At 39.2% G+C, this 17,246-nt stretch overlaps 1 protein-coding gene across 4 annotated transcripts in view; it reads right to left on the reverse strand.

Moving 5' to 3' along the window:
- Positions 1-17,246, reverse strand: part of PDSS2 (decaprenyl diphosphate synthase subunit 2) — a 118,086-nt gene that overhangs the window by 55,092 nt on the left and 45,748 nt on the right. For 3 of the 4 annotated variants that reach the window (XM_032101392.1, XM_032101393.1, XM_032101391.1), the window contains exon 2: positions 15,932-16,063. The exons of the other annotated variant lie outside the window; for it this stretch is intronic. In XM_032101392.1, the coding sequence (XP_031957283.1) occupies positions 15,932-16,063 (132 nt within the window). The remainder of the gene's footprint in view (positions 1-15,931; positions 16,064-17,246) is intronic. 4 annotated transcript variants of the gene reach the window in all.

Consider the following 17,246-nt stretch of genomic DNA (forward strand, 5'->3'; position numbering starts at 1 on the left):
TGCTGTGAAGAAAGATAACCGATTTTAAATGGGTAAACTCGGTACTACTTAATTAATAACGCTAAGTGAAAACAACAGTTAAGTTGTCACACAAAGTGACAAAAGTCAGAAAACTAAAAGTTGAAACTGAACTTTCAGCCTTGGCTTTGACCTTTCTCATCTGCTTTTCAATCTGCTGCTTTAACAGCGTGGAAATATTTAAGTGACCAAAAGGCAACTCATCCTTCACAGCAGGTGGAAAAAACAGTTGTCTCAAGTAACTAGAGTGTCATCTCTGAGAAAACACCTATAAGATGATTTAAAATACCTTTCTACTCAGCTGTGTATGTTGGCTTCCAGTTAGAAAATTACTGTTGGAGACGTATTTTCCTGCCTTTTTGTGTTTATAGATGGTATGGGGGTGAAAAGATGTAACGAGGCAAAAGTGAAAATTTGTCAGCACAAGCAAAGATATGTTTATCGCTCAAAAACATGCCAATGTCCCCCAAACTCCAAGTGACAGCCAGCATTTGGAAGTCTTAAAATTGTGAAAGAGAGGAAGAACTTAAGTACTGGATCTGCCACCTGACAACATGACTACAGAGAATTGTCTTTTGGGTCCAAGCTCCTCTTTTGAAGCATGCAGTGCATCACTTGGAAATCTGGGTCTCCCATCAGGCAGCCACCCAGCTCTCATGGCCAGGGCATCCTCACACCTCCTTCCTCAGCCACTCCTGCTGAGTTATGCTGCCATCACAAAACCTTGAATTATTCATTCCGCCAGATGGCAAAGAGTGAAAAAAGTCAGTCTCCAGGAGAGAAAGGTGGGACACCTGGACTCCAGATCCTGCTCAGCTAAGTAACTTACTAGGAGGGAAACAACATTACAAACTCATGCATTCCTGACCTAGATGTCCTATATCCCTTTATTTAGAGAAATTTACTGAAAATTCAGACAGAGAAGTACTTTTGCATCCTTTCAAATTCTCAAGAAAGCCAAACCTGGACTTCTTGCATCCTCAGTGAATGCTTAGTCAGCAGCTAAAGAACACAGACCAATGTTAACAGCACATCTCCAGTTTGACAACCCACTCACAAAATTTGACCAACAAATTTTATCTGTGTTTTGAAATTGTTTGAAAGACACAAAGCAGGTTTTATTTAATAGGGTCTTAGAAAAAATGCTTACAAAATTAAAAAGAATTCCATTAATTCCAGGCAATGCCAGTCTTACGAGAACTGAACAGGTACTCTGGTAAAAAACTTGTTTACTGTATTTAGTTAACAACAATATTTTGCAAAAAGGTCATCCTACTACCTGCCCTTTGTACAGTTAGTTTTATTACTGACAAAACCACTTACCGTAACAAGGTGGCACTTTTACAGGCAGACACCAGCAAATATGAAGCAAATATGAAACTTGTGCAATGCAAAACAAATGCAAGCCCTGATTCATTATACAACTCAATGGGCATCAGGCTAATTTAAAGGTCTAAATAGCAAACATAATACAGAAGTTTTATAGTTATTTCCATGCTAAGTTTCCAGACAATGCAGACTAAGTTTAAATGCTAACATTAATTCAAAAATGAACACCAGTAGCCAACTTCAAAAAAACTGCTCACAAGAAAGCCCACCTCTACACAACTTCAACTGGTTTAGAAACAACAAAACAACCACTGTTCCCTTAAAACAAATGGATTATATTTCTAATAGTCAAAGGCAAAAATAAGACATTTTAAACCGATGGGGTGAAAGAACAGCAAGCCAAAAGAAGAGTTTACAATGGAGTAAGCGTGAAGGCCTTCCTTTTGGCTTACTGAAGTGAGCAAGTTTTAGGTATTGTAAACAAGAGTAAAAAAAGGGCAAGATAGGAGGTGATCAAAAGCTTTGGCAACAGCTGCTGTAGCATGGCTTTGGGAAAATGTGATGGCAGGATACACGATGCAAGGATACACAGTCAGACTCAGAACTGAATAAGGTATGTTGACCAAAACCCTCAAAAGATGAGGTATGAACCAAAGGATTCATTTGTAGACTGGATGACCTTGCTATCACCACAGCAGAAATCAAAAGGAACACAATGACGGAGAAAATCATGAATTTTGTTACAGAAATGACCAACATTCCTTCCCATTTGATGGCAGCATGTGTCAGCCAGACTGCTTGTGGGCACCAACCAGGGTGCCCATCCATCCAGGATTACCCATATTTGCTCTACAGCCCCTCAACAACATGTATCCTCCAATTATATCTCATGCATCTATTCCATAAGAAATTTCACATCATGGTTTAAAAATAGTTTTGACTATTCTGTGGTTTATTTAGCCAAAATATTTAAATACTTGCACTAAAACCAGCTACAAAGATATGAAGGGAAATGCAAGGTCTCACTTGCAGGTAAATGCAAGAAACAGGCTACTAACAATTAATTCTATGAATCTTACCTTTTTTATTAGTTACTTCTCAGCTCTGCAAGACTGAAGCATGGCTATAATTTTATTTGCAATGACTATGGGAGATAGTTTGAACCACTATTAACAGAAATTCCCATTTCTGTGCACTGTCAGCTATTCTGAGACTGCCAGCTTGACTTATCACTTCCACTTTTTCTCTGAAATCTCTCTGAAGAGTTTGTCTGTAATTGTATCCAATGTAGCTGAAAGACAAGGTGCACTAACCTTGACATTAAATCTCTAGTACTAATGACACCTGAAATACGGGGAACCTTTTTATGTGAGAGCAAAGAAGGTAACCTTTTTTAGGCTGTGAAGAATGAACACTTGATAAATGAGCAGTCCTGTTAAGAGAATAGATTGTTCATATGTCTAACTGCACAGGAAAAAGGCATTAAAAAATAAAATGTAAATCACCAGAATACAGTGTACCAGATAGGGTTGGGATTTATTTAATAACTATATATATTTTTTATCATGCTTATATAAGAATTACTGTGTATTCTGAAATACCCATAAATATCCAAGATACAGAGGGGATTAAAAAATCCAAACATATACTGCTTGCACAACCACAGAGAGCTCATACTATGAAGCAAACCTGTCATATTCTGAACAGCTGTAACTACGTTTCTGTTAGTCAGCAATTAAAAGTATGATTATCACAGGTGCTCTTCTCTCCCCTCCTGAACTTTCAATGTTCAGAATTGGATAGGGACATTAATACCACATATTAAAATGGTTTTTTACAGGAATACTTTTGCTTTTCACAAAGCAGAAGTATGCAGCAGATGGGTATTGCCTGCCATGTACAAGGAAAGAGACTAATAGCTAAAGGCAGGGAGCAGACTTCTCAGAGACCTTGCCCCTTACACCAGGTGTGTTGACAGAATTGCCAGCAGGGAAAGGATAATAAACCTTTTGGAGCAAGGCAATGACTGCTGCTTCTGGGACCATATCAGCATAGTAACAAGCATTTGGTGCTGTTGAGGTCTGCAAAGTTTTGTCATTATTATTTGTATATACTTTATGCAAATGGAGTACGGTGTGATATTGAGAAAAATTTGTCCTTTGATTAAAAAAAATGACTTACTATTATACCACTGGCACAATTTCCATCTATTTTTACCTTATTAAAAGCAGTTCTATAAGGTATCTGAAAATTTCATGCTTTCATTTTTTGGTTCTTTCATTTCAGAATGATTCAATCTACACACTTTAATAAGGGATAAAATGACATCAACCAATTCAAGCAACATTAACCCCAAGCGAGTGATGATGGAGAGACAGCTAATACACCACCTTCAACAGCAAACTTTATTTCTGCAGAATTCCTACCAGAGTCCGCAAAATAGGATCCTTTCCTGACTGCGACTAATACTGCAGCTTTGCTGAAATTTAATTTGCCTGCTGGAACAGCATATGAGCATAGCTGAACTTTTTTTACTGGTTCTGTTGCACGGATATCAAAAGCCAGAATGAAATTTCAGCGATAAGAGACTGAAGCAAGCTTTCCACACAACAGTGTCTACTTGAAACATAACAATGATGAGAAAGAAATCAGAAATACTATGCAGTATAAAATAAAACTTGTTTATGTTTATTCCCTTTCTGGCAGTAATAGATGCACAATTTTTTTTAACTGCATCTTCTCTTTCCACAAAAATAAATACAAATTTGGCCAAGTCTTTGGGAAAATTAAAAACTATAACTTCAAATACTTAAATGGACTTCAAGAACCGGGCAATCAAGCTCATGAAATCTCACATGTAACAAAGATGCTCCATAATCATGCTGGCACTGCTGATCAGAAGTTTTCAATTGCTGCAAACCATATAAAAAAACCAATCGTCTTTCTAATTTCTCTTTTGACTGTATAAACACCTTCCCAAATACAACACAGCAAGAATACCATACTGCGTTCATACTCTTGAAATCTTTATCCCTAGTTCTCCAGCTCCTTATTCCTCTTCTCAAATCATCAATCGCTCTCATCTATGTACTCACACACTCACCTTTATACTGGAATATATTACAAATAACCAAGTTTTGCTGTCCAGGAATACAGTGCCCTGTCTACACCACCAGCATATTATTGCTGCCTTTCTCTTTTATTATTGTTTGCTCTAGAAGCATCTCAGAGCTGTCAAATTCCACATGAAAATCTACTGAAGGTTAAAGGCCAGATACCAATGAAGCCACAAGAAATACTCATTCACTTAATGTGATTAGGGTCCAGAACATGCCATTATTTCAAGTGGAAGAGAAAGAACATTGGATAGTCTTTATACAGCCTCATATCTTCATGTACATATACTTGTGGAGTAAAATGAAGACCTTCTCAACTCCACCCCAGCAGATGAAAAATGTTGTAATATCTTCAGTTACATTATATCAGGGTACTGACTAAATCATACTAAGAAAATAAATTAATTGGTGCAGTATGCCTTGTAATACTTAACTTCGTATTGCTACAATTTTCCAAGAATTGCAGAAATTTGTATTGAAACTGCATAACTGCATTGTAAAATTTGTCAAGGGAGACATTAACAGGACAGAAAGAGGATAGGTGGTACTTCAGCATGTAGAAAAGCATGGGAAATATTTTGGGACTGTAGGACAAATAAGTTACATCGATACAGTTATTTACGAACTTGGGAGCAAAGCAATTGGTCACACTGATGTCACAGTTCTGATGGATAAGCAGTCCCCAAAGCTGTTGTGTGCTTTCATCACAGCAGTGGCTTGTACTTAGGTGATGGTTGCCAGTTTCTCTTCGCAAATACTATTATACTTTTTGTAAAGGAAATGTGAAAGTTCTCAAGTAGAAAACTGTTGCAAGGGAAAGATTTTACAGCAAACACAGCTGTGGTGAAGTGCTCTGGTGTGTGGCAATGCCATGCCCCAGGGAAGGCTGTGCTGGGTCTTGTTACCAACAGGTCACCTGGCCTTTCTCTGAAAAGCTCCCACTGGAGTGAAAGCAGGGCTTTTTTGCTCCCACAGCCGCTCCTGACCCACTGCAGAATTCCAGCGGTGCTGCTCTGGTGTTGCATTCTATGCTGCACACTGTGGCAGTCCAGTTCTCATTTCACAAGCAATGGGAGAAAGAAGCTCCAAGAAAAGGGAGGGCTGGACAGACAGAGGCGCCATTACAGTTTCTCCAAGGTAAGCCATCCCTACCATGCTTTCTCTGACACTGAATTACTTCCTTTGTAAAATGGAAACCGAATACACTTTGTGATGTACATGCTGAGTTTACCTTGCTCAGCTATCTAGTGCCATACAGACTTATTTTGAACAAGATTTGAGCCCATATTTCTGAACAGTCTTTGATCAGCTCCAATGCAGTGCCTTTTTATTTATTCTACAACGTGAGGAGAATACCTTTTCTTCTTCAACATATAATTGCTGTATTGCACATGCTAAGTATGCTGAAAACAATAAAAGTTAATGAAGAAAAGTACTGGTTGTAATGAATTAGTAATATTGTTAGATTTGTATTTGGAGTTGATTTTTATTGTTGTGGATGGAAGATGATCAATAGGAATATGTAATCAAGTTGTATGTGCTTTTCATCTCCTGAGACTCATCATGTAAATGAGATGATGAATCTCACAGGATTTATCCTGGAGAGAAAAAACTAAATAGAATAATTTAGAATAACTGCTTAGATTTCCTCTCACTAAAAGCTATGGGAAAGCTAACAAGGACTGGGAGACAAAATTATACATTTCTTAAAGATTATAAAAGACATCACTGCTCATATTTTGACATACTTTTCCCATTATCTTTCAAACAATTTTGTCAAGAGCATTGCACTTCTTAATGTACTTAGACATTGAATATTTTAGGACCATGCATTTTCTCTACCAGTTAATTAGCTAAGCTTCCAAAGTACTTGCTAGATGGGATACTGTACCTTTGCTGAAAGCCAGCCTTCCAGAAGATAGGAATAAGAACAGTAAGTCCCAAAGAAAATCATTTTTATGATAAAGAGTCCTAATGTGCCCCAGTAAAGGTGAGGATTGATTGTTATGGCCTATTGTTACTATAATTAGAAGTCAAACACCAATTAGCAGTTCCATTAATAAGATTAATCTCTGCAATATCTGCAGCTGAGACCCAGGGCTTGTGTGCAGTAAGCCAGTGTGAATTTAAAGTGCAACAGCTATTCTGCACTAAAACGCCCAGGTTGAATACTTACATCACACAAAAGATAACTGCTCTGCCTTCTTCGAGTTTTGAGTTCCTACATACACTATTGGTCTTACTAAATTTTTCTCATTTATTGCTTTTTATTTTGTTTAAGCATGTTCTACCATGATTTAGCAGTCATTGATGGGGATAGGTGCAACGGAACATGAGGTCTCCCAAACTTTGGTTCACAGCCACTCCCTCTGCATTTCACCAGGTCAAGGTAAATTTAACTTGGTTTCCATTATTAGTAAACTCAGAAAAGCAGTAATGAAAAAAAAAACAAAACAACTTCTTACAAATATGAAAGTACTATTCACATGATAGAAGTCCATTGCAGAATTAGGAATCATTTTTTCACTTGAAAACATGAAGGTAAGAAACAGTCAAATCCAATCTCTGAAGTTAACACACACTGCAGTTCAGAGTACAGAAACTGAAAAAAGGGCAAGATCTGAAATGAGGTGAAGAGTCTCACACTTGTGCTCTTTGTATTTTTGTAGGTACCGAAATCATAATTTGTATGGTTTTTCTTTGGTTTTATTTCATTTGTGTTTTGCCTTTTACAATAACTCTCAAAGAGAATTCATCCACAGATATGCCTCCACCATGCAAGGTAAAAAGAAGGATTTTGTAAAATTTAACCTTTAAGTGTCATTTACACTCTAACAATACAATAAACCTCACCACCTTCATCAAAATTTACTCATGCTTGCCACGGCTAATTAGCCAAGAGGCTTTGTAATGGATTTGCTTTTTCCTTTATTTCTTTTAAAGGGGAACTATTTGATTTCTGAAATCAAATATAGATTAATGTGGAAACACATTCCAGTTGGAAAGCATTTAAACAGCTATTTAAGATTACAAACATCTCTAAACTTGCCTACAGTAGAAAGAATCTGCTGCCAAAACTTCATTGGTGAGCTGAGCAAGTGGAGATCCAGCTTACACAGTAAAACACCTGTTTTGCCAGAGAGCATTGACCCGTTCCTAAAGCAGAAGGCAGCCCTTTGCTATTGTAGCCATCTACTACAACTGGAGACGTGACAGTCATCTGAGCACTAGCGTCTCTCAGCTGTTTGGCTGCATTCACAAGAACAGGACAGAAGCTACTTGTCAATAACTGGAGCTCTAAGAGAATGTAGAGCCAAAGGTGCATATCCTCATGCAGTATTTATTCTGTTTTTCACTCGAAGTGGAACACCTTTTACATTTTCTGAATTTCCAGAGAAGGTGCCCTCACACCTCATATGCTGGTATGCTAAATACATAAAGCAGAGTATTGCCATTTCAGATCCTTCTCACCCATAAAATCCCAGTGCAACAGCAGTCCAGGCCATAGGCATAAGTAAAGTGAACCAACCAATGTTGATTTGTGTTGGGGTCCCTTCCCCCATGCCATGTAGCCCTGGGAGAGGGGCCCTGGGGGGAGACACGGGGTTTCCCTGCCCCTGGTCAGCCTCGTTCCCATTGGTTGTTTTGTGTTCCCCTGCGCGGGCAAGGACCCTTGGTCCCGTGATTGCCGCAGTTCCTCGGCAGAGCTCCAGCCATGCGGCTGGAGAAATAAACATCTCTGAAACATCTACCAAGAATTGGTCCATAGATATTCTTTCCACAGGTCTCGTTGATTGATACACATGTTGCAGTATCCCCACTGTAAAAAATGGTAGAGAAATGCTGGCAAGACACCGATCCCTAAGGACAGTGACTGTGATTTGTGAGTAAACGCTGGATTTCTCTTCCTGTTTTTGTTTCGCTGTTCCATCTCTAAACTATGGAGGAACCGTGGAAAGACTCTTGGCTCTCCGAGCCGCATATGGACATTTATCTTAAACTTGAAAAGATTCTTGAACAACGATTTGTAAATTTTAGCTTAATTCAAGCTCAAAAGGAACTGAAACATTTCCTGTCAGGGTTGTTTAAGAACTTTTTCTACGTTTCTTGGGACTTGATTCTTACCAAAGACTTTTGGAAGATCATTTGGACACAGTTAATTTCTGAGTCAAAATATATGCCAATAGAAGGATATTTTCGTGAATATTATTTAATTACCGAGACTGTTGAACAATGTCAGCTGTGCCCTTGCGAAATTAAAACTGCTTCAGGGACCGTGTGACCCAGGCCATGTGGACCGCGCGCTCTGCGAGCAGCAGCGAGGCAGTTCCCACACGTGGGCGGAGCGACGCGAGCTGCAGTGTTGGCAGCGGAGCGAGGCGCGGTGGCAGTGGTGCGGCCCGGCGGTGCCCACCTGGCCCCGCGCAGTGCGTGGTGGAGCGAGCCCCATGAGAGGAGCAGCGCGCGGACGGCGGGCAGCAGCGGTGGCGGTGGAACAGAGCTGCGCCCAGCCGAAACGTGCGCTGGAGCAGGGCGCAGGGGGGTCGTTGCTCGGGGGCCCGGCCGAGACGTGGGCGCAGCCCCAGGCAGCGGCAGCGCAGCTGCGACCAGAGGAGGCAGCGGCGCGCTGGGAGCTGAGCGGTGCGGCCCGGCCCAGCCCGCGTGGCCCCGAATGCGACCCCGGGAAGAGCACACAGGCACCAGCAGCCCCGACAGCCCCGGCAGCGCTGACAACCCTGGGAGTTCCAACACGGGAGCGAGCGAAAGAGAAAGAGAAAGCAAAAATGCAGCGAGACAGAAAACAGCAGCCACTCGGAAAAAGGAAAAAATCATCGTAGCTAAGGCTTTAGGAATAGTAAAATGGTATAATGTTTAACAAAATTATGGTTTTATAACAAGATGTGACAACCAAGAAGACATATTCGTTCACAGAACTGCTATTAAAAAGAATAACCCTGAAAAATACATCCCAAGCTTGGGAGATGGAGAAGTAGTAGAGTTCAAAATTGTGCAAGGTAGAAAAGGGTTACAAGCATCGCAGGTCACTGGGCCTGATGGTGTTTCTGTTAAAGGCAGTATATATGCTAAAAATCGTAGTCATGTTAGACAATATCGCCATTATAAATAGTCCCTACAGTCTCCCTTTCCTAATCCCACCTTTCCCTTTTACCCTATATCCTATTATCCCCAGAGTATTCCCAATCAGTTTTTTCACCCACGGATTCCCTCACAAAACCATGCCTTTGCCAATTGTTTCCCCAAAAATCCCTTTCCAATGCCTAGTGGGGGATGAAGAGGGGGAGGGAAGAATTTAATTATTGTTGTTTAGAGTGCCAACAGGTACAAATAGAAGAAACCCTCTCCTGCCTCAGTTTACCCACAAAGCGTGCTCAGAGAGTCCTGTCTCCCTTCTGTCAGCCTTAAGATGTTCCAGAGAATCTGTTTGGACATTTAAAGACTCAGGAGGGTGGCTTGTTTTGTTTTGAAACTGTTCTTGTTATCTCATGTTTATCCAGTTGTTTTCAATGTTAAGTTTTAAATCTCTTTTTGTTAAAAATAAACAGGTGAAATGTCGGGGTCCCTTCCCCCCTGCCGTGTGGTCCTGGGAGAAGGGCTCTGGGGGTAGACATGGGGTTTCCCTGCCCCTGCTCAGCCTCGTTCCCCACTGGTTGTTTTGTGTTCCCCTGCACGGGCAAGGACCCTGCATGGGCGATTAAAGACTGCTCTAACAAGCACAGCATCACCCCTGTTATGACTGCCATGGCATGGGTTTTGGAGAAGAACAGATAGAGCTGCAGATGGTGAGCTGTCACCTGTGAGAAACAGAAGAAATTCCTAGTGTCCCCATTAATACAGAGCAATTTTTCCCTAATACACAGTGGTATATCCCTAAGACAGACATGACCTTTACGCTTGTGCTCTTAAAGTAGGCCTTGACACAGTCGCCACTTTTAATTCTAAAAATCTTGGGATGGAAAGTTCTTTGGATACTTCAGTTTTCAAATGACCATAGACACCTAACAGGCTAAATTATGCCAACATCAGCGTGGCCTCTTGTGAGCTTCATACTCATGAATGCACACCAATGACAGCATTGGACACAAAGCACGAGGCTACATGCCGGGGGTAGAATGCTCACTCATCTGTTTAAAACATATCTTGATTATCACCTTGTGAAGAAGACTCTGTTTTTGAAAGACCTGACCTTCATGAAGAAAGGTAGATGAGTCTGACCTCATTGCTGACTCCGCTTCAGAAGGAAGTGGGTCTACAGACCTCCTGATATCCCTTCCAACTTGAATTATGCTGTGAACCTAGATGTACTATCAGCAGCATCTGATTAACCCCAAAGGAAGTTAATGGAAGGTCAAACGTTCTCTGAAGATGGCATAAAGCTCTTTGGAACACAGGGAAAGGAAATTAAGGCAGAGGTTTGTTTTCATATCTAGCAAGAAGCTGGGAGAATGGTAGACAGAACAGCAAAGGAACAGAGCAGTATGTCCTCTGTCCTTACAGTCCTTAGAAAGACACCTATCCCCTCTGACTTCTTTGCAACCAAAGAAACATTCAGAGAAAAAGCAACCTAAGGCTGAATGAATCCTCTGGTTAAGATTTGAATTTAAGTTTTAAGTGTTCCTTAGAGTAGGTTAGAACAAGATGACTTTGGTATAGCCACAATGACAAAGAGCATGTGAAATCAGACTCTGTGACCCCTGTGTGTGTGTGTGCCTCCAAAAATGGGTACTCAGGACAACTTACTATTGGAACATGACAAGCAAAAGACCCATCACCATAACAAGGAGTTGGCATCTGCTGCCAAATTACTTTTTAAATGGGTTTTTATTGGAAGCAGCATCAATGGTGGCTCCAAAATCATTATTAAAACACTAAGAACAAGAAGTCTATGTTCATGATTCCTGTCACTACAGTATTGCCACCACTCTTCCATGCAGCAGGAAGGATTCTGATTCAGAGACAAGTTTATCCAGTTGAGTACCTTCTTGTAGTAAAGCAAGTTCATCTTACAAAGCGACGAATTCCTGGAGCTGTAAAGGTCAGCTGCATCATCCTGAGGAAGAAGGTGCAAGGACAGAGTCCACTATCAATAGTCCAAATCAGCAATCTGCTGGATTTACCAGGTTTTAGTACAGAACTGAAATAGTACTTTCTATATTCCAATCTACATATTGATTAAAAAGGTCTTTGCTTGTCAATGACCATAGGATCCACCAGTGTGAATGCATAGGCAGATTTGACAAAAAAAAAGAATTGTTTTAAACCTCTGACAAGCATCCAAGGAAATCTGCAGAGCTGACTCAATGGATGTCAATACTAGAGGGTATTTTTAAAATTGGCACTAATGGGGGGAAAGAAAAAAAGAAAAAAGGCAAAACAGAGAGAAGAAAATAACTTGCTGTATTAGAGCCAAGGATACCGAGGGCTGAAAAGATGGACCAAGTTAGTTCTTTGGTGTCACTTGCATTTTAAGCTGCAATACAGAGGCTATGTCAGGCATTCATTACTCAATATAAAGGCAAGGAGATTCCTCAGTCCCCAGGCAGTAGTGTCTGGCAGTGCCAGATGTGAATAGAAAAAGATACCCCTTTGGGTGCATTGAGAGAGGACCCAAGCCAGTCTTGGTCTCTTCAGCTGTGAGAATGTAGCTCCACTATGAAGCATAAAGCTGTCAGTGTTCAGAAACCACATGATCCTGGAGTTTCAATTACAACCACACTTACAGCAGCAAAGTAAAATAACAGGAAGCTGCATACTTAACTATCCAAGTGAGTTTTGCTCTGAGAGAAGGCAATACAGTGTCAGACTCTAGTATAATCACCAGTTAGGAATTGGATCTCAAAGCCCTTATGAAGCTCTAGCCTCCTGTGTCACATCTAAGGTACTCTCTCATAGTATTAGCATGATAAATTATTGTTAATTTGATTCTGCCTAAACCCAAACATGAGTTCTGCTTTCTCTTCAGCACCAAAGTAAGGAGTTTCAAGGGAATATGGGATGCACGCTTTGCTTGAGTACAGGCGATGACATAAACTCTTACATGATACTGTTTGCGTACTTTGTAGTGAGCACACAATTGATCCTTGTATTTGCAATGCATCTGTAGCCAAGGAAATATGTTCTTTAATGCTAAGAGATCAGCAGAAAGTTTCAACTTTAGGAAATCTGTCCAGCAGCTGAAATAGAGAGCTGTTTATCATGCTGCTACTTCTCTTCATCCTCTTTTGGGATCACTGGTGCTGAGCTGGAAGTAAAGCCAGGTTCTTTTCCCCGCCAATAGGAATAAAGTCAGATTGCTGCCAACACGACAGGGAGGTGGCTGTACAGAGTAAAGCATGCCAGGCAGGCTTTTATAACACTTCCTCCCTTATCTTCAGCATGGCTCATAAGGCAACCAGCAGTTACTATGATACCCTTGCATACAATGACCCCCATGGCCCCAGATTAATGCAGGCAGATCACAACTCTTGGAAATTATGAAGTGCTAAAGCTGAAGGCAATGGTGGCCAGAGGCAGCACCATTTAACTACACTAGCCCTGCTCCGGTAACTACCTAAATTGTAATCCTCATTATTCTGGAAAAGATTGTTCTCTGGTAGCAGGCATCGGTTTTGTTCCATTGTGTACCAGTGAAAAACAGATGCCAGCTAGGAAGCTAGATAATCTATTTTTATACATTTAGGTCAATTGTCCTTTGAATTGACATATCTAGAGAACAAGAGAATAGGATATTTTCTTTTTGTATGCCAAATTCAGCTCTCAGTATCTTTTGGCTTTAATTTTTGTATTGCTTTATTGTGATTTAAGAATATAAAATAGTGAGAAGAGGTTACACAGAACATGCCAAATTCCAGTATGAAAACGTCCACCATATTTTTGTGTGGTTTTTTTAAGTTAAATGGTTATCACACTGTTACATCTTCCTGGTCACAGACTGTACATTTAGTGTAGTACCAGTTACAGAGGACTGATGTAACCTGGCTATCTACTGCAGGACTGAATATTTAAATACAGCACAAGAACTGGTTCCAACACAAACACTGGGAAAAGAAAGACTGGGCTGCTGCAATTGCTGACAAGTACTGGAACAACTTAGCTCATGCTCAGATTTCAGAAATGCAATTAATTAATCACTACTAAGTATCCTAAAATCAAGTGAGCCATATCCCAGCTAATAGTCCACAATATAATGTTCACAGCACATAAGTATGAGGCAGTGAAGATGCTCATTACAGGGCCAGAAATAATATTTCCAGCAAAATATTATATATAAAGATGAAGTAATTATATGGCATGGCAACAAAAAGAGCTGTATAGATTACAGCTGAGCTGAAAAGCTGTGAGAACCTATTTCCAAAAAATACTTTCCAAAGTTGGAGACATATAAGCAATGAAGGATTAAGCATATTTCTTCACTTCATATCACTGAGGGATATACTTTCCCTTTGACATATATGTCCAATATACACAAACCATATACAATTACATTGCAACCCAGATAGCAGACAAAAATGCACTAATGGAAAACAACATCCTTTTGTTCTTCTTCAGGAGAAGGCAGTTTGTAAAACACAACTTGTAATACATGTCAAAAATATCACAAAAGCCCTTTAAGATCACAACTTTACAAGCTGCCTATTCTCTATATACAACGGAGAAATGGAAATCAGAAATAAGACTCGCATTTAAAAGTACCTTAAATAAAGAAAGGAGTCCAAAGCCAAAGCCCACAGCGACTTCAGTAGAGGGCAAGAACTGACCATTATGACACAAAATGAAGCAACACAGTGGCATGTTTTCTTGTATTTACACCATGCTGCAGGACTTAAAAGTGTCATTGAAAATCCATTTAAATTAACAACTCCACAGTCATCACTTTTGCAGACAGTAATGAACCTTAAGTGAACCTGTGTGGGCGTATTCAAAACTGCTTTGTTTTTGGAGTACCTTTGTAACTCTGAACTAGATATTATAATGGCTATTGACTTGCTCAAACTTAGATTATTAGGCTAGATTTTCAGCTGGTTGAACTGGCATCGCTCCAATGATGTCCATTTACACCAAACGCTTCATTATTAATTCAAGGTCTTATTTGCTCCTTAATGAATACTTCCACTAGTCACCTTCCCAACGGCAGCTTTAAACGCTCAAACTTTACCTCCATGGTCAGAACCATCATACTCAAGAACTTAGTTATCAAAAAAATAATGCTTTTTCTCTCCTTTTATGAGGCATACTAAGGTAATTTTTTTAATCATTTACAAAACAAACTAAAATACCTCCTGTGCCATAATTAACTAACTAGAATTATGCTTTCATACTGCATCATTTGCATATAAATATAAAAATTTTACAACCCTAAGGGGCCATTAGGGATGAAACAAAATAAGAATGGAATTAAACAGCTAAAAGGACAACACAGCCTTCCAGAACAAGCCTGCTTTACAGCCTTGTCCTTTTGCTTACTTATTGTTATTCCTGCCTGTACCAATTCATATATATTTTCCTTCTCTGCTATTTTAAGATACTACATATATTTTTTAAATTTTATTTACTTGGTCTTTTCAACTCTATGATACTACCTCTACATTTCGAAAGAAATCAGTATGCAAACATGTCACTAAGGATCCTCATTTAGTATATCACAGAGGTCAGAAACACAATTAATAAAAAATACAAGTCTTGTTCCCTCAACCAAGCAACACACAATTTTTCAAAGAATTTTTAAAAAATCAAGTTTTACAATTTTTCAACCAGATCTCATTACTTACTTCAATTGAATAGTTCACTGTCAAATATACAAAGGAGAGCAACCACTGATTTTGATTACTGTTGTTACTAGTATTAAGAAATTTATTTTAAAAGCTTAAAAAATATTTAGGAACTCTTTACAGCTGAAATAGTTCAGTGAGAGCCTAAGGAACCATAAGGGTAGGCTGAGTAAATCTGCTGTGACATGTGGGAGGTAAAAACTTTATTCTACACTGCTGCTGCATGGGAAAATACCCTTCAAACAGGCTATACAAAAACTTATGTGCTCAGTAAGACGAACCGGTGTCCCGTAAGGCTGGCATCTCGCTCTGAAATTTCTAGCCAACAGGTGTACCCAAGTAACATTGGAGCAAATAAAAAAAAAAATACTCTATTTAAAAATATTTTCTAGCATTGGGGTTTTTTTTATTCTGAGTACCTCTTAATGTAAACTTTCAACTATCTTGACCCAAATGTTTTCAATTTTTTTGTGCCCAAAAACCACAATTAAGATATACTAACAGTTATACAAAGAGTAGGAAATGCTTTTCACTGTGGAAAGCTTATAATAAGCCCAAGGAACAAAGCTTTGTAATTAGGTAAGTACTGATTTCCCTTAACAGGTGAACAGGCCATTTAGGATGCTTTGATACCACCAAGAAATTGCCCATCAAATATAACTTAGCTATCATACTACATACCTGGAATAAATTCCACTGACCATGTCATGCTGGAAAGAGAGTCCTGCTGTGCTGGGTCCAGCAGCTTTGGAAATAAGCAGGACGACCAAACCTCGCATCTGTAAATTGTTTCGGCTATCGTACACAAAACCCCTAAAAAAGGAAGAAGAAAAAAAAAAAAGAAGCATATTTTCACAATCCATGTTCACTGTACCAAAGTGGAAAAAAAGACTTAGACCTCAGGCTGCCATCCATTCATCAAGTCTTTAATATTCATGTTTGCAGGGAAATAAATTGCAATTATGAATCATGATCTTTTGTCATCCTTTACCTGACACTTACAACAAAATCCTACTATTGCAGAGAAAAACAAGTATTCAGGATAGAATTAAATCTTGATTATTTTCAAGGAGCAGCATGTCCCTTGCATTTCACGTCATGTCATGACAGGAGTATTTCAGAATAGTTCAATGTAATCTACTGTAACAGGAATGTAAGAGATTTCAGTTTCTCGTCTGAAGCACAAAAAAAAAAAAAAAACCAACAAAAGAAGCCTCCTACTTCATGAGAAGAAAGACAAAGGAGGAAAGGTGCAACCAAAATCTGTAACATGCTGAAAGAAAACCGTTTAGTGGTTGTGAACAGAGGGCAGAGTACATAAAACAGGTCTAGCTACTGTAGGAAAATAACGAAAACGCAGAAACTGATGAAAGATGTACAATAAAAGTTAGAGATAAATGAAGTAGAGATGAGCTGGTTTAAACAAAAAACCGGTTTCAAATGCTACAACTTTAAATTTGCGGTCAGAAGGAAACTGCCCTCAAAATCGTATTTGTTGAGAGCAATTCCAGATGACCATTTAGATATACCACCTCAGAAGTTAATTTGTTTTAAAGTGAGCTTAGCTTTCCTTTTTGACTGCAATGTCTCCAATAGTATTCTTCCTGTCCTTGTCGAACTTGTTTTCTACTTCCTACATTCATCAGTACAGCTAGACAAAAGGATAATACATTCCAGATGCTATTAAATTTGTATACTAATTTCCAATAAATAAGAGCCTATATGTCTGATATAATCTAAATATTTATTAAATAAATCATATGAAGAACTACATCACAAATTACTAGGCACTTTAACTCATTTTATCCCAGAGTGTAAGTTTAGCCCTAATAACTGAAGGAAATCAAAATGGAACTGTCTTTAAATCAGCTGAATAAAAAAATCTAGGATGTTGATCGTGCAAGTATGTTTGAATAAAGAAAACAGTGGATGCAATCTAAAGTTTCATTTGGACTTTGTCATTACGTGTACACTTCACAATGCAAGAGTATCTGCT

This window comes from Corvus moneduloides, chromosome 3 (genome assembly GCF_009650955.1).
Source record: "Corvus moneduloides isolate bCorMon1 chromosome 3, bCorMon1.pri, whole genome shotgun sequence".
Lineage (NCBI taxonomy): Eukaryota > Metazoa > Chordata > Aves > Passeriformes > Corvidae > Corvus > Corvus moneduloides.